This window comes from Botryllus schlosseri, chromosome 12 (assembly GCF_051294905.1).
Source record: "Botryllus schlosseri isolate E-star chromosome 12, Bs_hap1, whole genome shotgun sequence".
Lineage (NCBI taxonomy): Eukaryota > Metazoa > Chordata > Ascidiacea > Stolidobranchia > Styelidae > Botryllus > Botryllus schlosseri.
The window spans coordinates 19,639,847-19,664,174 of NC_137247.1; the positions used below are offsets into that span (position 1 = coordinate 19,639,847).

The 24,328-nt window shown below is 40.7% G+C and overlaps 1 protein-coding gene across 1 annotated transcript; it reads left to right on the forward strand.

Moving 5' to 3' along the window:
* The first annotated feature begins 18,329 nt into the window (after positions 1–18,329).
* Positions 18,330–23,424, forward strand: LOC145452780 (cytochrome P450 1A1-like). The gene is made up of 5 exons (XM_080330926.1): positions 18,330–19,243; positions 20,236–20,397; positions 20,844–21,131; positions 22,486–22,698; positions 23,042–23,424. Exons 1-5 carry the CDS (start codon positions 18,609–18,611, stop codon positions 23,292–23,294), a joined length of 1,551 nt encoding a protein of 516 aa, XP_080187052.1. The 5' UTR covers positions 18,330–18,608; the 3' UTR covers positions 23,295–23,424.
* Positions 23,425–24,328: the final 904 nt, after the last annotated feature.

Genomic DNA, 24,328 nt, shown 5'->3' on the forward strand with positions numbered 1-24,328 from the left:
TCAACTGACCTGCCATACATTTTAAATCTTGTCATATTATTTAGCATTTCAAGCAAGGAATCCTATCAACCGGTCGTATGCAGCTGGCAACGGCCTCGGTTACGACTGTGATTCTTAGCCTTTAAATTGTAGGTGGCTAATGGCTGTCGCACTCGCACTACATGCACTAGACATCAGGGCTGTGGAGTCGGTGTCGGAGTTCGGCTAATTTTCGCTTGATGGAGTCGGAGTCGTGGAAAAAATACTGACTGGAGTCGGAGTCAGAGTTTGTGAAAATGACTCCGACTCCGACTCCAACTTCTTTACCATGAAAACAATTGCTTTCAATGGTATCTGTAAATCTTAGATTAAGATTTTCACTAATAATTACCATAATAGGATTTTTATCTACCATCAATCACTGTAACGTTACAGATCAGGTGCGGCCAAACCATGCTCCGCAGGTCAAATGTGGACCGCGAGAAGGTTAATGTGTGTGGCCTGGGAGGTAATTCGCGAAATTAGATAATACATCAGGTAAAATTGCAAGACCATCCAAAATTTGATTAGCCTGACCGCGAAATTTGATGATGACTGAAACATCAGTTCCGGCGCATTGGCGTAACCAGGGGTCAGCCACATTCATTGCAGATCTATAAAGTAGAATATTCCGTAGCAGATTTATTTGACTTGAAATTTTTGTTAGCACTTCGCAGTGTAGCTTAGCTGCGTGGGTCGATCAAATGATTAAGAAAGATTGCAAGTATGGATGTAGATTACAGACATACAGACATGCTATTTGACTAGGCCTACTTCCTAAATTTCGTTTATGACCAATGTCTATTAGTAGTGAGAGTGTGTGTGATTGTAATCAGTACAGTGTGTAATGAGAAAATTAGTAAGATACATCTCTGTATTAGTTTCTGACTCATACGTAAGAGCAACACTTCGGTTGTTTTATCTACATTTTAATTATGCAGGATGGGACATATGTCGTGTGTGAATGATTCATACATATTAGGTTATTAGAGAGTTCATGTTATGAAAACTGATAAAATATGAAATAGGATAAGGATATTTAGAAAGGCAATCTTTCATGCATAGTGAATAATTTAAGCTGTGCCACAATGAAACAATTTTGCTTGCCATCGTTAATCATATGTTTACTGGTTATATCAGTGGTCGGGAACCTATGGCTCGCGAGCCATATATGGCTCTTTTGGGCATGAGATATGGCTCTTTGCGAAATTTTATTTTTGTGCATAATTTATCAATTTAACAGCAACTTGTTATTAAATCTTCAGCACGAGCACTATAATTATTCTTGTGGCAGTATCAAAATGTCTTTAAGAGGTTAATACAGTGACGTATTGAGGGTTAGAGGTTCGGATCCCCTTTTCAAAATCCTCAAATACACGCTCCTGTCGCTCCGGCGACCAATATCACTCGCAAATTCGATAACCCGGTACGAAATCTTGAATTGCACGATGCATTCATTGATCATAGATACTAGGAGACATGGCGGCGCCTGTATCACAATACAGTTTTCAAATATACATTGTCTTTCTGATTTCCGGCGAGAAATAAACTGCCATGGAACTGACATTCACAATTACAAATTCAAATTACAAACAACGCCTTAGCTATTCACTTCCTTGATTGACAACGTAACTTTGTAGTCGCTGTTAAAATGTAGGCGTGTTGCGCAAATGTTACCGCCGAATACTCTGAGAATTGAGAAGCCGAATCGGAATCAGTGCGACAAATACATTCGAATAATATCAGATATTATACATTCTATGATATTTACGATGAATTGCGCTATCAAAGTGACGAGATAGCGTAGTGGTATAATCTACAGCTACAGCACCAATGGGTTGTGGGTTCAAGTCCGACCGATGTCGACTTCCGAATTCCTACCTAAGTGTTGGAGGTTTATCTAGGCTCCTACTAGCCATCTCATCCGCGTAAGTCGTTTCTTACAAAAAGCCTCGAAGTGTGCCGTGCTAGAAGTCGGAAGATACGGGATCAAAAATAAGGAATATCAGTCTGGTGTAAATGACCATAATAGTCGACAGACACCATGAATACCTCGAACATCAACAATTGCGCTATCACAATGCCTTGGCCCCTGTTTCGAACTATATTTTCTAACAATAAATACGCAAGTAGCGTGATTTTGGAAGTAAAAATGTTAAAAATCTAGTAGATAGGTGAGGCACTGCCTTACTTCTGACGCATCACAAATGGGTATGCATACTAATGTCTTGTGATCATGTTTGGCTCCAGCCACGTATGCCATCATGGGTCCTCGCATTTACGAATGGCATCAAGACTAACTTACGATCTCGTATAACTGACGAAAGTCTCAAATTTAGTACGAGGTTTAACCTTTACAATCATCAACCATACTAAAATACCATCAGGATTACCATGCAATACCAAAAGACACATTAACTGTAAAAGGCGTGTCAAAAGTAGATTCATACTATTCTTGTTGTCTACGTCTGTTGGAAATCTAAATGTTATGCGTCATAAGCTTCGAAAAATATCATATGCCTCTCAGTGCAATACAATTAAAAATATATTGCTTGCAAAAAATCTATGTAGCTCAAGTTTTGCACACTCATTATTCAAATAAGGCAACCAGCATGATTAGTACGAGTTTTTACTGAGAAAATACGGTGTAAACGACGAATCCCATGTAGTGATGTCGAGTTTGCTATACCATGACGTCACGATTTTCCAATTGTGACGTTGTAGTTGATTGACATGTATGGCTCTTTGGGAGGTAAAATGAAAAATATACGGTCAATATGGCTCTTCAGGCGAAAAAGGTTCCCGACCACTGGGTTATATGATAGTCATTTAACCGTCACTGTGGCATATTATTTTCGGAGTAAATTGGTAATACTGTTGGAGTCGAGGTTGGAGTCGGAGTCAGAGTCGGTACGTTTAAAGACTCAGGAGTCGGAGTCGGAGTCGGAGTCGGAGTCGGAGTCGGTACGTTTAAAGACTCGGGAGTCGGAGTCGGTCCATTGAAAATGTATGGAGTCGGAGTCGGTGGTAAAATTTACCGACTCCACAGCCCTGCTAGACATATCGCTGTACGTAATGTTTGCAACATTTACTTACTAGTCGCGCAATCATCGATCTTCTGTGGTTGCTTTGGTTGTTTCCAAGCCAAGTGTGTTCGCTACTATATCCAATCAATGTTGTTACGATGATATGTCCTAATGATGAAAAATGTGCCCGCACCTGCTCCAAAGGTCGCGGTAAAGCGATAAAGGTTGTCGCTGCTCCAGTATTCGAATCGCTTACACGTAGGCCTACCAGACGAAACTAAAAGAACATCTCCTTTCGTGAGATGAGCATGATTCCAAATTCGCATTTAGACACGGGGCTAATTATTTTCCTCGGTGGGTCTCATTTGATACGTACGGCTCTAGCTACGGGAGCTGGTCATTTTGGACAGTGGCCATATCAATAATAATAATAATAATAATCGTTGGGTTATATTCTTCATCTGAACAAGTCACACACAATGTACAATGCGATAAGACACAATGCGATGTAATGAACAGATAGGAGGATGTCGAACGACACGCATGCAGTTGTGATCCTTTTAATCTAACATCCACCTCGGCCTAGAGTGCCCGATGTCGCAGTTCTTTTCGATGTTGATCTTGTTGAAGCCGCGGCCCTTTCTACTAGTTCTTTCCATTCGTTGTGAGTGCTTTCTCTTTTCGTCGGGTATTTTTCTGGGCTTTTTTTGTCGCCGTAAGAACGGCAACGGCGGGGGAGGAGGAGCCCAGATAAACCTCCGACGGGAATCGAATTGAGTCCGCCAAATTGATGGGCGCTCATCGTTACCACTACGCTATCTCCCCATGTTTATTGTATAATGAAAACCAAATCCGTGCGATTGGGGTGTTGGTTACTGTATAACTTGTTTAGGGGGTACGCTAATATCAGTAGCAAGTATAGAAGCCCGTTATATACTCTACTCGATATCAATGTAGCCATAGTCAGAAGCCAAATACATTGTCCGGTCTGGCCAAGACCGCTACGACTTAAGCTTATATTTCGCAAAAAGTTCTTGTCGAAATCGTTGGTAACGGTAAAGCGACGAAAGATGTTGATTTTATAGGATTATTATAGCATTTAATTGCTACAGTCGATACATTTGGTGACGTTTAAAAAGTCATAGGTTCTGTAACGGCCCGGTCTTCGTATTGGTAATGCTTTATTTCGGAGCTTCACACGCAAACTACAACGTATCGACGCCACAACATGGTACCGCATTAAGCCGGGGGTCACACGACCGGCCAGCACGACGACCAGACCAGAAAAGGCGGAATCTCATGATTACAAGAAACCACGTGCACAGTTCATTACCTCAGATACAATCATAGCAAGGTTGACAGCAGCACCAGGGCTGCTACAGTTCAAGTTCGCGTTCACACCGAACCTTTTTGAAAGGATCTGTGCGAACGCGAACGTGAACCACATAACGTCACGTGACGTCATATTGCTAATTCCAATCCTACATTTCAGTGAAGTGATAGCCTATATATTAATGTGCACGGTACCTAGTGACGACTCGGGCCACATAATGCGACAATGCTGAAGTACATATTGACTTTTATAAACGTCACCAAATGTGTCAACTGGGGCAATCAAATGATATAATAATAACACAAAATCAATATCTTCCGTCGCTTTGCCAACAATTTCGACGAAGACTTGCAAAGGAATATTAGCTGACGTTTTAACGGTATAAGCCTGACCGGACAATGTATTCGGCATCTGAGTATTGCCCCATTGATATTGAGCAGAGTGCATAACGGGTTTTTGTACTTGCTACTTATATAACCCCATTAAAAAGTTATACAGCAGTATAGTCAACACCCCAATCGCACGGATTTGGTTTTTATGATGAAATAATCATATGAAATCAAGATTGACCCCGTACGTCTGCTAATTTTTTTCACATCAGACAACGATATCAACTCATTGATTGGTTGAATAAGCATCATTCGCTGACTATAGTGACTACCTATATGCATATAGTGAATTTCGCTAAGGGTGTTGATTTTTTTGCTGTCAGCGCCATGCCAACATCCCAATCGCACTGATTTGGTTTTTATGATACAATAAACATATGAAATCAAGATTGATCTCGTACGCTTGCTAGATTTTTTACATCAGACAGCGATATCAATTCCATTGATTGGTTGAATAAGTATCATTCGCTGACTACATGTCCTACATGTAATGTATTTCGCTCTTGGTGCTGCGTGATAACGGGTCAAGCTCGCAGCAGACAGTCACTAAATATTCACAAACGGAAAGCTGGATATTTTGAGCGAAATTTTTTAACAAAACAAGTAAAATTTTTGAGATTTTCAGAGTTTAATGCTCGTTTTAGTGTTGATTTTTATGCTGTCAGCGCCATGAACAGAGTGACCCCGCAGTTGAAATGCAATAAATTATTTCAACCAAAGATGTTATAATTAAGTGATAATTGTTATATATGGAAAAGGTTAACAGTGCAGAACCTACCAAGGTTCGTTTGTGAACGTGACAGTGTTGGGATGACTCGAGTCATGACTTGACTCGAGTCAGACTCGAGTCACCTTTTTCGTATGACTTGACTTGACTCGAGTCACTTTGCTAAAATGACTTGACTTGACTTGACTCGGCGTATCAGAAATGTGGATTGACTCGTGACTCGGAGCAAAATTCACGAGTCAATTTCAACTCATCAAGTAATCGGTGCAGATAAAAATCACTGTATTTTGCATATGGTCTGATTGTTCGCGAAACGCTGGTGTAACCCGTGATAGCGACCAATCATTCAATGATCGTGCGTTTTACTGAGCCTATACATTGTTCTCTCACAAATAAATTGACCACAAACGAAGTGATCGAAGCTTGCAGCTTACGTTATTGTAAACTAGTATAGTAAATTAATGCAAAATGTCTATTTCTGATGTTCTTTTATCCAAACCTCTTGTTATATTGAAATTGAATTCGAATATAGTTTATTTAGTCGTCCGCCATTGGCGCAGGCTCGAATTGGATCATATCAATTTGTAACTGGGTAATGTATTGCATCTTATCAATTCGTTTCTTTATTCTCTTTTTTCGGCTGGTAACTATTAACTGATGCTATGCATCAATTACTTTCGTAGTTTAACAGTTCTACGTATATGTTAGGGTTGCCATACGTCCGGAATTTCCCGGACATGTCCGGAATTTCACTGTTGAAACTAGCGTCCGGGAGGAATTTCTAAAATATGCCAAATGTCCGGAATTTTGACGTAGGCACATAATTTTTTCGTAAATCAGCATAAAAACAATATGTTTTGGGAATACTTATGCTGATGCATGATATTTTCTTTGCGCTGCGCGCGATCTTATTTATTGATTTTAATATGGAGACTACCACCCTCGCGAAAACTGCCATAAAATATAAAAACTTTCATTTACTGAAATAAGCCTAATTGCAATCGCAATTATAGGAGAACGATATATTCCTAGAGATCGTTAAGGCCGTGTAAATGCTTTATTCAAAGATAGTGGTTCAAAACGGGGGGTCGCTTGCCTTTATTGTGGGGTTTGCGAATATGTTGAACGTAATCAGCTTCCACAATAGCCCGTGAGTCAGTCTGGGCAAAGGTGCTGACTTATTTTAGTAATCTGCTCGTCTAATTTTGATCCGTGCTACGGCACATTTTCAAATTGGAGGTGGAGTCGCGACCATAAAAGGTTGGAAACCACTGAATGTGGGGTGTTTATAAAGCTCCGTGGTGCGCACCGGCATAAGGCTGATAAACAATCTTATCGGTAGGACATGAACATGACTTAACGATGTGCAATTACGCTCCCTGTGTTATCGAACTCATCATCCTCCATGACCAGCTCTACCGCTAACTCTGATCATGTGGGCGGAGAGAAGTAGTAATATATGGAACGATCAATATTATTGATAGAATTCATTCAAATAATTTAACGACCAGATGCATATAGAAACCAGATTCATACAGCAAGACCCCCACCCATAAGTTGCATCGATTACCTTATAATGTGGGCTCAGAATCATTGTTTATTTGGGCGGGAAGGGGCTGAAAACATGTGGTTTCGGTCCCGGTTACAAAACACACAGCCACATACTCCTGAACCGGATCGTGACCATACCTCTGGTCTATTGATCATTTGCTACCATCGTTTAATTTTTATTCTATTTTATTTTTTTAACTACTGTAACTTTTTTTACAGCCAGACTGTTTAGAGTCAAGTGCACCTGTTTGATGCTGGTGTGATCAGACTAGATGACCCTCACGGTCTTATCGATCATTCCTATCTAATACCGAATACTGTGCATGCATATTTTCTGTACCACCACCAGTGCCGAGTGTTATGTATTTTGGTTTGATGAAAAATAAAGACTCTCTCTCTCTCTCTCTCTCTCTCTCTCTCTCTCTCTCTCTATGAGCAAAGCTTTGCTAGTGTGACGTCATGACTTATTTTAAATCCACTAGTGGGCGCTAAAGAGTGTCCGGAATTTGGGTTGCTGAAATATGGTAACCCGAGTATATGTGAGTGATGCAGCGCTTTCATGCGTGTATATTTAACTATATATGCCTCATACTTCGAAAAGGCTACTTGACTTGAATTGCAACCTGACTCGTGACGTGACTTGACTTGACTTGACTTGACTCGAGTCACCTTCGAAAATCGAATGACTTGACTTGACTCGAGTCGAAATGTGCAATGACTCGAAATGACTCGCGACTCGAAGGTAGTGAAGGTAGTGACGTGAACCTCTAAATTTCTGAGGATCACACACAGAACACGAACGTGAACCTAACGTTCACACCGTCCCTAGAATCTACCTAACACACGCGCGAATCGTTTTTTTTTCAAGCAAGCACTAAAAGTAATAAACTTGCTGGAGTGGTCAATATAAAATTACACTCGTCATCCGAGAGTCATTCCCGTTATGACTTTCTGTGATGTGTAGCAGTTGAAGTGAAACCTTTTAAAATGCGTGGGCCTTGGGATCGTGCAATGGCGCCAACAATGAAATGGAAATATACTAAGACAACAAAGTAACGTATGATTATCGTGGTGAAATATGTTAAGTTTAAAAATTAATTGAGTCGCTGCATTAACTAGATTTTTAGTACGCATTTTATCAATATTTTAATGTGTTTGTTGAGCCATTCGAGGGTCGCACAAAACGGTGTTGCGGGCCCCATGCGGCCCGCGGGCCGTAGTTTGCCCACCCCTGTCCTAACCCCTGATACCGACTCAACGAACACCAGGGTTTCGATCACACCCAGGATAAAAACCACCGCATTTATAATTGACGATCTTTCCGATTGATAGTAGATCGATCGCCCACTGATTTTCTGGCTCGCTCTTTTGCCTTTCCTTCAGTACCTACAGCAAGATTTAAAAAAAACAGGTGCACAAGAAGCTCTCGCCCATTTTGAATTATTAATATATTGCATTCAATAGACCCGATGAGATACCCGCTTTCGGAGATGTATCTGCTCGTAGATTATACTAAATATTTGGGTGTTTTCCGCATATTAGCATATTCCGTGTAGTTTTCCCTTATATTTCTATATAATATATTCAACTATGTGTAGTACATAACAGTATCATGTGTATACGAACCTGTTATGAAATCAAATCTAACGACAGGACATGGCAGAGAACTAAGAGCGTATAAGGAGACCAAGGCCAGCATTGTTGGGAGTGACACATTGCTGTTACGGGCCTGTTCGTTCTAAATTATATTCTGCAACTTTAAGCCGCATAATTCTTTCCAAAGCACTATCAATAGTTAGCAGCCTTGGTGTAATGACTTTTAAACAAGAATTACGAATTAATAGAGGAGTCAATAAGTGGCGTCTTATAAAAGCTTATATTGAGCGACATTGGGCCGCGCAGTAAGTCAGCAGCTCCGTGGGGCAATTAGCGTAGTGGTGACATCCAACGTTTGCTACGGAAGGGGTTTAATTCCGCGTCGGATGTTTATCTGGGCCCCTCCTCCCCCGTGTCGCCGTTCCTACGCCGTTTTTACGTTCTTACGGCGAAAAAGAAGCTCAGAGAAATACGCGATGAAAAACACACTAATAAAACTTATGGAAGGAGCAAGAAAGAGCGTCTAAACTAAAGGGCAGCTGAATAGGAGATAACACCGAAGAACTGTGACTTAGGGCAAGTAGTCCGTGGTAGATGCCAGATTAAGAACCCGCAACTGGTCGTTTCAGCATCCACCTAACTGTTTATTGCATCGCATTGTGTCTTGCGTAATGCATTGTACATTGTGCGTGTATTGATCCGAGCAAATATATCATGTGACGATTATTAACGTTATTCATAATGCGGATTATCGGCCTGGTGTAAATTGAATCAGTAGTAGAGTCGAACACGTTTAACACCCAAATAAACGAGTGGTTACCCTCTACACCAGTAGTCGGGAACCTATGGCTCGCACGCCATATATGGCTCTTTTGGGTATAAGATATGGCTCTTTTCCAAATATTTATTTTTTCTACTCAATTGATCAATATTTCAGCGACTTGTTGGTAAATTGTCATCACGGCCTGAACAATTATTCTCGTGGCAGTATAAACATGTCTTTGAGAGGTGAAGACAATGCCGTCTTCATGTTTAGGGGCTCGGTCCGCCTCAAAATCATAAAATTTAAGTTCCTGTCACGCCGGCGGTCAATACCACTGGCGAATTCTATGTAGGCCTATTCGACTTTAAATCTTGAATTGTGCGAGACGTTGATTAATCAAAGAGCATAGCAGACATGGTAACGCCCATTTCAAAATGCAGTTTTCAAATACACATTGTCTTCTTGACCGACGGCGCGAAATGAACTGCCGTGGACGTGGCATTCAGAATTATAAACTCGAATTACATTCAATTAATATCAGTTACAATAAATTCTAAGCTACTTACGATGAATTGTGTTATCAACGGTGAGGCTTGGCCCATCTGTGCCCTACCTCTCATTTCGAGCTTTATTTTCCAACAATATATACCAGATTTTACAGAGAAAATATGGCGCTCACGAGGAATCCCATGTAGTGAGTTAGAATTACTTATACCATGATGTGATGAATTTTCAATTGTGACGTAACAGTCGATCGGCATATGACTCTTTGGGAGTTGAGAGGGGGTAAATAGGGGCAATACGGCTTTTCGAACAAAAAAAGGTTCCCGACCACTGCTCTACATATTGGTAATGTGAATAATTCAGACCGAAGAGGTAAGAATCGGTGATATGATGAGAGCAACACCTCAAAGACGCCCCATCATTCTGCGGGCAATTACAGCGCTGTCATTTATACCTAAATTTCAGAAACACGCACACCATATTTCGTTAGCGAACTATAAATCCGGTGTTACGCTATTTACGACGAGCTGATTTAGTGCAATACTTACCTGTTTATCGGCTTACTACGCAGTGCGTATCATACTAGCACATATTAGTGCTATGGAAAGTCAGTAGTCATTTATTTTTGCACGAAGGTCAATTAATTGTGATTGAATGAATGAATTTGATCAAAAACATTGGTACTTACTTATATTGCATATACGTGATCAGATTTACTGGCGGAGTTGATGGAAGTGGTGTTTGCAAAAATTTAGGGAACATAATTTTACATGTTCAGTTCAGAGTTTCTCGAGGGTTAGTTTCATCGTTTTTTATAACTACTTCGTGCAAGCATGTTGTTATGTCGTGACCTGCGGTAAAGATTGTCGCTACTCAGATAATATTGGAATCAAATTTGTTCCGTGTGGCTAAAATTGCAAGGATAGAACTATCCATCACCATTTTTGGCACGAGGGCATAGCAATATCAGAGGTTTCGGCCATCATGCCTCGGAGGGTACCTGTACTAAAATTTAAAAAAATACTCCAGAGACACTAAATTGCGCGATGCGCGAAGAATAAATCAAGTCAATGCATGTGCTTGAAGTTAATATAGGAAGAAATACGACAGATTTGGTGTAGGCATGGTCCATTTCACCCAACACCCTGCCTACAGTTCAACAATGCCGATTGTTCTAATAGTTCGTGGGGAACGATTGGGTGATTTGGGGACCAAAGTGAGGAGAATGTCGGAAAATAAAAATGGATTAAATTATGATATGTGTGTTAGGGGTAAAACAGTCGCCTGTAACGTCATTAGAGCGCTGGCAATCACGATTATCACGCAACAACGGGTCTGCTGGCATGCGATTGTCGCACGCGATGCATTTCCGCACGCGATATTCACGCGCACTCTGCCGTGACGGCCACACTCGAGAGACGCCGGTATTGTGAATGGGAGCGAAGAATCCATATTTGTTTTTGGTGCTGCACTTGAAAGTTGAATTCGCGCCGAATCCGAGCGAGACAGTTAGTTCGTCAGAGAGACCAAATCAAGAGTTACAGCGGATATAATCGGAGCGAGCAAGACCAAGAACACGCTAAACTTACTAAAATATGCATATGCTGACTTTTCACAATTTAATCAACCCGAACAATTTGAAGCGAAAATAGGAATATATTATTCAATTGACTTTACACATGAATATATTTGACAACATCATCATCATCATCATTGGTTTATTAGCAATTTTTATCTGTTCAATACACCACAAAAATGCGATACAATGAAAAGACAGGATGATGTCGATCCGACTTGGAGTAGTCTATGGAATCAGACACCCACCTTGGCCTAAGCGATACAAAGAGGAGGCAAGCACACTGAATAAAAGTAAAGAAGATAGTATAAAAAAGAAAGCGACAAGAAATAGGGTGGCATGTCGTGATTGATCGATCACATTGATTTTATAGCCTTTGAATGGTCAGCTATTTCACGATGTTACTTGGATACTCCCCGCCTCTCAAAACTATCCCAATCCTAGCGTTCGAATAAGAGTCGGACAAATGGAAAATTTCAGCTTTTCCAAATGAAATTATAATTAGAATGATAACTACCCATTTTCAAATTAGATTATAATTAGAATTAATGAGTTCGCTACAACTTAAAAATTGAATTCTATTCCGGATTATATAAAGAAATACAACATAAATAAATAACAGTTAATCTCAAATCAGAGTTCAGGCTGTACACCAAGCCTGGCTCGTTACCCGCTATGCAATTCACTTGTGGCATTTACAGGAAAACCAGTAGCCTATTTGATTAGAATTAAACTTAGAATTAGAGGATCGGAACATTTCAAAGTTTTGATTAGAACTAGATTACCGGTATTTCGCCCTAATTATTTTGAAAATTGTAGAATTATCTAGTTATCCAAGCCTGGTTTGAAGGATACAAATGTTGCTCGCCATCATGACCAATATAGGACATCGACCCGATTAAGGCGGAGACTCTTCATAATCAGTTTGACAAACCAATAGCTAGCGCGCTAATGTTGGAGGTGTGATTGATATTCCAAGTAAAATTGTTTTTCTCCTCATTCTTCACACGCGATGATTTCGGCCGCACGCAATTTTTCCAGAGCACGCGATTCATGTCTCACGCAAAAAATCATTTAGTGTTTCGTAACAAAAGGCTCATTCCTCTCTCAATTAAAGTATGCCTGGCGCATGGAAGCGTGTCGGTTATTCGAACATTCAAACACGAAAATCGGATTTCAAAATACTTATAACAGATTCCACAAGTCAATCCATCGTCGGAACTGAAATCATCAAATTGTGGCGACCAGAAAAGTCTTGAAAGGTGTCATCGTATTGTTCGGGCGAAACGCAACAGCGTGATACGAATATCTGAATTGAATATATATTAAAAGACCAGGTTTCGAGCCTCACTGACGTGACACAATAGCAGTCACTATTCGACCATTGATGTCGCGTAATTCCCTGCAGCTATTGATGACCAAGACGGCCGTGTCATCACGGATCATACAAGGACGCGTTTCTTGAGCTCCATCGGTATCACCAATGTGACTGTCTCAGGGAATACTGTATGATAAGAATCACTAATCTATAGCATAACCGTTCTGTTCTAATGAGTGCTCACATGCTCACAGTGCTCACCATAACTAACCTGTTACAAGATTTCAATCCAAAGGATATAGTTTATAAAGCGTTTCTATTACCAGCGAACCAACAATTTGTACATATTAAATTTAAATCTTATGTATCTTTAAGTGGGTTGTGCATTGCATCATATAAATTTATCTCTACTTTCTGAGGCATCATATGTTATCCTATACGTTGGCTGATAATAATATTAGAATGCGGAGTGTGTCGTATCAATACGGGCGTGTCATCACGAATGATATGAGCTGGATGTGTGCGTCTTGATCTCCACCCAGCCCTTCAAGACTGACTCAGCGAACCTCGGGTCAAGAAACACTGACCCAGAGCATGTACATAAGAAACATGCACGCACACCGAATGACAAGCAATAAGATAACATAAAGCAAGCGATAAAATGTGGTGGCGATGCCAATGTGTCAGATCGTTGTCCCGTACAATGTCAAGCGGAGAATAGTATTATTCAGTAAACTCTGCTCGCATTTCGTTATTTTATATTTAATATCGGAAGCTTGTCTGCTAAATAGGCACGATTCGTCAGACGAATTTGAGTTGAGGAATTTGCTCGCGTGCGACGAAATGCTTCACTTTAATCAACGCTCCGCGTTTCGTGCTCCGCAATTAGAACCACTTTTGTCTTACATTTTTAAACGGATGTTAAGCGTCTCACGGCAACAATCAGTTGAATCGTGAGGATTTTTACCATAAACCAGTGGTTCCCAAACTGTGGTACGCGTACCAGTAGTGGCACGCGAGAACATCTCAAGTGGTACTCCAGTAGCTTCAGCGAACCTTCAATTTCCGAACTGAGAATTAAATATGCGAAGATCAAGAATTCTAATTCGCTTTGCATCTTATTACCGTTGGACCTACCTAAACTAGATTGTTCAAGTGACGCAGGGAATCTTCATGTCACCAATTACTGAGAATCTTCAATGTAGTAAAATTGACCTGCCACATACGATCTATACTGTTCGATTGATCGCGGTTCAATGACGACACGCGGTCAAAATTAACCAGTCGAGCAACCGCGGCGCATACGCCGGGATAGCCTTATACTACCAAAACTCATAACGATTATTTTATAACAGTTGCAAGAACTTTTTTGAACAAATATATCAAATTCCTGAAATAGTTGTCTGCATTTTGCGCGATTTGTAATCCTGAGATTATTAATTATCATATGTGGCGAGATAGCGCATCAGTGGTAAAATCCGCTACTGCCCCACCAATGGGTTGAGGGTTCGAGTCCGACCGAGGTTGGATTCATAATTCCTATACCTGGGAGAAGGAGATAACATGATTGTCACAAAAAGACTATAATGAACACCAGGACCCACTGCAAATCCGTTCCTTTTGAGATACCAGTTCAGAAATGCTAGTTGATCTTCATCATAACCGGACAAACTAATACAGTGGTGGCCAACCTTTTAGGCCAAAGGGTCAAATGCAATTTACGAATCATTGCGCGCAACCGTGACAACAAGGCTACGCATCAAATTTGATAACTTTTATGTAATGAAAATTCAGTGTGCGTTTATGTGCTAGCCGCGCGCAGGGCGAAAAGTTTTCGAAGTTAAACTGATTTCGGTCAATAATAGTGTTACTTGAATATATTGCGGGTCAATTCTGTATACCACTGGACTCAGTTTGCAATAACAGGACTATTCGGCGCCTGGACATATCAACATCGAAGGATTTGGACAACATGCGACTATTATTTTGTGCCAAGGTGTCATCACCGACGATATTTTCGCGAGGGCACACGCGAAGTCGCATGTTGAGCGACACGTTTTCTTATGAGCGCGGATATCGTAAGATAAAATTTTGAAAAGAATGGGTATTTTTCATTTCCCTATGGGTATCATTATTAAAATCAAGAAATCGAGTGACAATAAATCTGCCTCGACGTATTCTACTCTATGGTAATATACGAATATCTACAAAATGCGGTTGGTCTCTGGCTACGCCAATGCGTCGAGACTGATATTTTGGTCTACTCAACAAAATTCCAAATTTCGCGATCAGGCTAATTGGTTGGCCTTGCAAGTTTGCCATAAACTATCTGGGCAGTGAATATTTTGATAATAGGCCTATAACTAATTTTTGCTGTTCCCTTTGAGAGACCAGTTCAGAGATGCGAGTAGATTGTGATCAGGGTGGGTAGTGTGCGAGTTGAAAGTCACACTTCGAGAAGACGGTTACCCATTGCTGGGATTTCAAGATAACAAAATGGCGGAGAAAGAAATCACCAACTGTCGCATCACACGCGACCACAACATCGAACACGATTGCGTGAAAAGAATCGACATTCACCACTTGAAGGTTAACTCACCGAAACACTGTTTTCGGTTATCAGCGAGACTTATTTCAGTGCGAAAAATGGATTCGTGACTGAAGATAAGATTTTATCTGCTAAGAAGCTGCTGCCGATGAGTAATCCGCCACTAACACGCGATGCGTGCGAATGCGATCGACTACAATATCGACTGATTGGGTTTTCTCATCTGGCACCTTGGAAGCGGCAAATTTGAAACAATCATTTTTGATGACGACACTCATTATTGGAGAGATACGGGTGCGAATAAACTGCGTATGTAAAAAGACCAGAGGCGGTCAAAGTGCACACCATTCGTATACTCGAGTGGAACTAACATTGTATATTACTACTCATGAACTATAGAAGTAGCAATTTACAAGTAATTAAAAAGTAAGTACAACTGAAATACTTGAGTAAGTAAGTATAGTACAAATAGAAATAACGACCTGAGGACTCGAAAAACGTCAACGCACTCCGTTACTGACCGCATAGGAATAGGTCGTTAAGTTATCGAACGTAAACATGAAATGGCAACAACCGATTATGCAGCTTCGTTCCGCTTTGCTGAGGCTGGATTCAGAATTGTTTTGCGGAAGCGACTGTAGGATTTCTGGCAATCCAAAAGTTATCATCCAGAGCGTATAATTTACTGGATCTGGTCTTCATCGAAAGCTACTGTCGCGCCGATATCTAAAATATAAATTAAAATATGATCAGGCACCGATCCACCCAGAATCCGCTCGCCTAGTCTGAAATATCGGCATTGTCCGATCAACTGGAGAACCGCAACGGGCCATTGCTATGACCATGCTTTGCGGTTATCTGATTGTGAATGAGCATTTCAGATATTGAAGATGATTTTTCGTCAAAGTTTGTAGCCTGGCCATACTTTAATTTATATTTTCGGAATCAGTGCGACAGTAGCTTTCGATCAAGACCAGATTCAGTAAATTCTGCGCTCTGGAAGATAACTTTTAGATTGGCAGAAATCCTGCAGTTGCTTACGCAAAACAATTCGGAATCCAGTCTCAGCAAAGCGGAACGATGCTGCAAAATCGGTCGTTGCCAAACCATGTTTACATTCGATAGTTATATATTTTTGTCTTTGATTTTTGCGGCATATTCACCGACTCATTTAATATACATACACGCGATCTGTGCTCATCTGAATATACCATGAGTTGATGGTGTGCATACGCCGCTGGACGGAAAAAGTGCAGGTATCGCCTTGTAAGGCTGTCCAAGTCTTGCACACACTTAGTGGGAAGGGTTTGTATTTCCACTCGTGTAACACCCCTGATATACAGGGTGTGAACATACACCCATAGCACACGAAACCAGAACCTACCTCAGACTTATACAGCAGGATAAATCGAGTACAGCATTTTAATTCAAATTATGCCTGCACATAGGAACGTTGGAAGAAATGCACGTAGGTAGGATTTATGACGGCGATATAATTCTGTGAATAGCCTAACATACTCTTTTCGCATCCTATCCCGGAAACGCTGACCGTCAAGGGTACGAGCCGATTCGTAAACTGCGTACAAGCGGCGATTTCCAATTAAGTACAAAAATAAGCATTCGAGGCCTATAGTTTTCTCGGAAGAATGAAAACTGTTAATCAGAAGTGGAATTTGCCTAAAAACAGAAATACTTCAGTAAGTAGCGCAAGTGTAGGCCAGACCTACTTGAAGTACTTCTAAAAGTGAAAGTACTTCATTACAGTTCGCCTCTATAAACGAGTCCATTTACGATAAAGCCGAGTCATTTCTGTTGTTGTTCTATCGTAAAGTTGCTTGAAAGTCTGTCACGCGATTCGTGATCGTGGCCCGAGGCTTCAACAATTGGCCGACGATTGCGTGCGACCGTTGAACCTACAAATTCGATTTCGCGATTCGTGCTCCGAAACTTTACAGATGTTTTATGGATTCTAAACGCAACGGAAAATAGTAAAATTCGTCACAGATATGTATCTGAAGAGCTTATTGTATGTCTAGAACTTCAAGATACAATTGAATAGTATATTTATATTGAAATTATCCGAATATTTTCGGTCGACAATCGTCAGGGGTAATCGTCAGCAACTTTGGTAAGAACATTGTATTTCAACAATCATATCACCAAGTATAACGTCACAATCAAGAAATTTCAACTAATCGAGGCGAAGACATCCCCTTTGCCTGCGCCGTGTAGTCGACTTTACTCAAAATACGCCAACCTAGTTTGTTCAAACAGAAGGGGGAACGTGGACCATATCTCAAAATAGTACATAGGGTTTAAATGATCTCATCGCCTCGATTATTTGAAATTTCATGACAATGTCGTCGTCTTTGGCGATACGATTGTGGGTATGCAATGCTCTTTTCCAATTCTTTACTAGTTGTTGACGATTATTAACTCAGATGAGAGTCTGCCGAAATATTCAGGTTTAGTTCAATACGATTATACTATTTAAATATGAATCTGGCAAAGTGGTACATATGTAAAATTTCAGATTTTCCAAATTAAATTAGAATTCAAATTTTTACAGCTACGCATTGGAATTCGTAAAACCCGGAAATTTAAATAAATTCCGAATTAGAAACAAATTGAATTGAAATCAAGATCACCTCGTATCAAATCGCGGTCCATTCATTCAGCACGAAAATGTCAAATGTCTGTACACCGAGCATGACTCGTTTCGCAAGTTTAGTTATAGCATTTACAGGAAACCAAAAATTCCGTTAAAATTAAACATTCCACAAATTAGATCAATTAGTCTAATTAAACTGTTAAAATCATAGTCGACCTTGGGTGGAGTTATTGGTTTTACAACTTCGCTGTAATCGAGTCTAATGACACTGCGCGCGAGTTCTCTGATCAACCAGAGCATGCTCCACGATCAAACAAAACAATAGTGTTTGCTTCAGTACAACACAGATACTGAAGGTATACTGTTTGCATGATGTTCAGGTCGCCACCACTTCGTCAGTTAAGATTTACTTTAGTAAACTGTTGTGCGTGGCTCGCGTGTCAGAGCATCGATGAAGGAAGTTTTGTCGTGCAGGAGGGGTTGAGTAGAGCAAGGAATAATATGGAGCATAAACACACGCTTCGGCATTTGTAGAATTTCGGAAGAAAGTCGATTCGTGCCAGCGAAACTTTGCGTGACAAGAAAAAAGTAGCAGCTCGCCTATAAAAGGCGAGAGAATCGATCTGCCTGCTTCACAAAGCGCGCGAAATGTTGATGATAGCAGCGGGAGTGGCTCCGGCCGTGTCAGTCGCCGAGACGTTTAGATTCTCTCTCGTATTGCTACTTTTCATGCTTGTCGCGAGATACGTCTTTCCCGAGACAAAGAAATCCAAACCGGTTTTACCACCGGGCCCGAAAGGCAATCCGGTGTTGGGTAACCTGCTACAGTTAGGTAAAAACCCGCATCTCGCCATGACTGAGCTTTCCAAAAGATTCGGGTCGGTGTACAAACTTCAATTCGGGTCTAGAACTGTGGTTGTCGTGAACGGAATGCAGGCTATCAAACAAGCTCTCTTGCGTCAACCAATGGATTTCGTGACGAGGCCTGAGATGTATTCGAGCCGTTTCGTGAACGGAGGCAAAAGTGTCGTGTTCGCGCCCTTGCCAGTCGACGAACACCGAAGGTATCGCAAGCTTCTCGTAGACGCGCTGAAAGATTACGCGTTCAAAAGAGTTGGTTCGAAACCGGTGGTCGAGAAAATCGTGAGCGAGGAAGTTCGTGATTTGTCGAAGAGGCTGACGCAGAGGCACGCGAATCGCGACGGCGACGAAATGAGCGGGGTGTTCAACGAGATCGCGTGCACGACGAGCAACATCATCAGCGCGTTTCTATTTGGGAAGAGGTGAGACCAAGCTATGTGGCCACGTGACTCATTTCCCGCCTATTTCAGATTCAAATCCAGCTTCACGACAATCTTAAATCCATCTCGATATCCGATTTCATATTTTCAAGACCTGTTTTGAATTTTATATTTATATCCGAGTTCGAATTCGGTAGCGGCTGAAATTATTTTCAAAAGTCGCTGGAAAATTATAAGTTACAAGATATTTCGTGTCCGAGTCCGAATCCAAATCCAGCTTAAAAATCATTTTAAATCAAATCAAATTCACACTTAAATTTCGTATCATGTTAGGGCTGAGTACAATCCATCGAGTTCTAGAATCTCAGTCGATTTTTAATTTTAATGATTCGACACTAGTATAGTGACAGTTGATTTTTCGAATACTGAAATTATACGCTCCTTGCCACGAAGAGCTCATTTTATCAATGAAAATTGTATTTTCGATGCTATCCCCCCACTGTGGAAGTTTTGAAATGTCGATTGGTCACCATTTCGCAGCATGCATAACATGTATTACGAAGCTATATACTTTGGCGGAAATGTCAGATCTGTGAGGCCGTGATCAACCGACAGCATTATTGCCACAAAGTGAAATAGATTAAGTCCGGTCCAAAAATACTGCATCATCTCTAATGTAACTTAAAACTGGCATTATATTCTATGTGGTCGCAAAGAAGCTAAAAATCTTAACTTTCCACATTATTCATTTTGTTCAGAATCTCTACTCGATTCGGAATAATGGAATCACTGATGTGCTCAATTATGCCCGGACCTAATCATGTCGAAATATAAGTCAAAATCCAATAATGACTGACATTTGACCAAAACTTGCGTGAAAATTTTAAAAAGTTAGAAATTTAAGGTCGAAGTCTTAATCCACGACCAGCTTGAAAATGATCGTACATCCATATGAGGTCAAAATCAGGCCAAGATCATCACGAAGCCTAGCTCATCTCTGTTTAAAGTAACGCGAAATCCCCCCGCTCTTTCAGATACGAATCAGGCGACTCTCACGCGAAGTTCATCGTGGACAACACCAACGAATTTTCACGAGTCTGTTCGAGTTCGTCCGCTGTCGACATGATGCCTTGGATTCGGTTCGTGGTGCCCGGGATTCTAAACGGATTCCTTCGAGTCACCAGAAAGTTCGACACGTGAGTATCTCGCTTTACGGGTTACCAGTATCTCGGCGTGTGACTTTACTCAACTTCGGTCACGGGATGATTGAAACGTATTAAAATTTTCTTGGACCATGGTGGGGCGGACCAATCAAAAAATTCCAAAATGTCAACCTCCCATATCAAAACCTTTGATTTTCACTGTAATGATTCATTATAAAGCATATAGGACAGTATACCTTATAGTACAGATAATGTGGGCTCGATTCCACCGACAGTTATATTCGTTACCAACGAAATAGGCAAATAGGATGACTGGCTGATTGAATATGGTCATAAACCGATAAAACAATGTCTCTGACGACGATTTAAGTGTACTTTTATGTCTTCACGAAATTTGGTCCCGATATGTCACCGACTTGACTGACAACGCAACACTAAGCTGTGGGATGATTGTAATGGGATCGTTGCTTTTATGGCAGCTTCATGCAATCCCAAATCTCTGATCACGTAGCCAAGTTCGATAATCACGGAGACACTTCCAACGTGATGGACGGATTGATCGCGATCAGTCGCAAGAACAAAGGAAACCCGCTCTACGACGAGACAAGGACACTGAACACCGTCATAGACCTTATGGGCGCGGGATTCGACACGGTTTCCAAAAGTCTATCATGGCTCACGGTATACGCGTCCGTGTTTTGGGACGCTCAGAAGAAAATGCAGAGAGAGATCGACGACTTTGTCTGCAGAGAAAAGAGAAATCCAAGGTGTGGTTCGACAATTTACAACTCAGAGCTCCAAATTCTGCCTTTTTTGTTTAAGTTACTCGGGCAACTAGATCATTTTAGTTCACTAATTAGATTAATTAGAAGGAAATGGCGGTATCTAATTAAAATCTATATTCTGATTCCAATCTAATATCGAGCGAAACGAGCCAAGCTTAGTGCACTGACATTTGCCTTTCAAATGCTAGTGAGCATAGGGGTCCTCGACCTCAGGTCAATGAAAGGCCAATGTTAAAGCTACAGCTATATAGCTACATTGTCGTTTATATCATATGTCCGTATTTTTACATATGTCTTTATTTTGTCTCACGCTCAGTTCAGGTGTCGACCTTTCGCTTTTGGGCAGCAACTAGACCACTTGGCAATATGAGGCCACGGTTAGCACTGGGAATACGCCGTGACATTTTTAGTCCACCGATTCGCCAAATTCAAGACTACGCGGTACACGCAATCACCCAAACAAATTTACTAGAATAAATGTGCACCCACCATAAGGTGGAGTCAAAATGCGGCTTTTAAAGGGAATCTGCCTCCCCAACCATGAACCTCACTGCGCGTCACTGCATTGAATAAGTAAAGTATATCTAAATTACTTCTGTGAATGCTTTTGCCCTGCCTTGCTAAAAAACCTGTATTTTACAAAGGAAAATTGTTGCGTCTCCTTGTCGCAGCTATTCGGTTTTTGATTATTGCAACACCGTGGTTTAATTGTGACAAAAGATAGCGAGGTGTACTCCAAAATACAGGTGAAATTTGTGAATTAGAACAAAAATGTTATAATCTATTTAAATAAATATTGTGAGTTATGGCGACCTCAACATGTCGTCGCCAAGCACTGCATTAGCTTATTGAACTCGTTGTCATTGGCAAGTTATTACACTTAGGTCAGATTTTGAACGGCAAATTACCCTTTTTTAAATTAGTTTTTGACTCTATCTCATCATTCGTGTAACGGCACTTCACCTTAGTGATGGTGGGTTAAGTAACACTGCTCATGAGAATAAGGTCTGATTTGATATGACCGTGATTTTGTTGCATTTCTCTCTGATTCGGAATTGAATTCAAGTTCTGAGTTTTCGCGAATCCAGTAATGCTAATTCCGATCTAAATTAGCAAAAACTGTGTAGGCTATGTATGAGTGGATAATTAAAAATGGTTCGTACATCTGATAATGGTTTATTGCGCCATTCCATTTCAATTTCGTCAATTCTATTCTATACTATATATTGTCGACCCTAATGTTTGTTTTCCCTGCCAGATAACAAGTTCAGTTTCTGGTGTACTGCTATAAGATATAGAGAGCTGTGTACTTATCATTCCAATTTTCTGTGTTCAGTTACTCTGACAAACGCGCCTTCCCGTTTACGGACGCGTTCATACACGAAGTGCTGCGCCACGCTTCCTTCGTTCCGTTCACGCCTCCGCACGCAGTCAGTCGTGAAGACGTGAGTCTTTATGGCTACGATCTGCCGAAAGGAACCATCGTGTTTATCAACCAGTGGTCGGTCAACCACGACAAAGTGGAATGGAGGAGTCCCGAACATTTCAGGTGATTTTCAATTTAATTTGTTGCGCTTCTAAATTTTTATGATTAAAAAATCTATAATGAAAATTTTTCTAACTTTTCTGCTTTTGAGACCAGAAAGTTTTTAATTTCTGGAAAAAATATGTTTATAAAATAACAAATGTTCAACTTATCCTCTCTCTGACCAGAGAGATATTTAAAATCTTGTGAATAATTCTTTTAAATAAATGATACTCAATTTTTCCGCTCTCGAGACAAAAAAGTTAAAATTGTAAACAAATAATTTTCAAATACCAAGTTTTCAACCTAATAGTTCTCAGACTATTTTTTTTTAAATTTAAAGTATTTGTAACCTTTCTCCTTTCAGGCCGGAACGGTTTCTGGACGTGGACGGGAATTTCCGGTCCGAAGTAGGCGAAAAAGTCCTCATTTTCGGGATGGGGAAACGGGTGTGCCCCGGCAAATCCCTAGCCAAACTTGAGATGTTTCTATTCTTGGTGGAACTGCTGAAAGAATGCGATTTATCTACACACCCCGACCATCCGGGGCTTCCAGCCACAGAGTACGGCCTAACCATGAGGCCAGAAGGCGGGAAAATCATCATCGAGCCGAGATGTTGAACCTTGCTTGTTCCGTGACGGCAACGTATTATTTAAACAGTGAACTGTGAGACTTGAATAAATTTTATATAAAAAAGTGGCTTCTGATATTCCTTTGTGTGCATTTTTATACACTATATTTGTTAACGAATATCGCGTATATCACGGATTTTCACCCTAAGAGATAAGTAAGGTAAACCACACTCTGAGGTATCAAATTGTGCTCTAACACCATTCCAATGGGTGTAAATGAGTCACATACAACTTAATTAGATATACCGCAGAGGTGCAGTAGGTTGTGTTTTCGTGTAACACACCCAGAAGTCGCAAAAATGTGACACAGGGCCATATCCAGAGGTGATCGTAGTAGTCTTTCTTGCTGCTACATTATTAACGAAAAGAGTGTATTAACAACCAAAGGGTCGAAAAGCGTGGCACGCGATACAAAGTCTTACAGAATTATATCGGGGTCATAAATCCTATACGTGCATATCTACTTGGAACGGTGTGAACCTCTGAAAGGTTCAGGTTCGTGTGAACGCGAACGTTTTTGAAATGTTCTGTTCGAACGCGAACGTGAACCCCATGACGTCACGTGATGTCATATTGCTAATTCCAATCCTTAATGTATATATTAATGTATTGTACACCAGTACACGATACATAGCGACAACTCGGGCTACATTATGCCACAATGCTGAAGTACATACTGACGTTATAAACGTCGCAAAATGTATCAACTGGAGCAATCAAATGATATCATAATCCCATAAATTCAATATCTTTCTTCGCTTTGCCAACAATTTTGACGAGAACTTACAAGGGAATAAAAGCTTACGCCTAAACGGTCTAGGCCACACCGGACAATATATTCGGCGTTTGAGTATTGCTACATTGATATTGAGTAGAGTGTAATATCCCATTAACAAGTTATACTGGAGTAGCCAACACCCCAATCACACGGATAAACATATCAAATCAAGATGGACCCCATACGCCTGATAGATTTTTTACATTAGATAACAATGTAATCTTTATATGAATTTCATTGATTG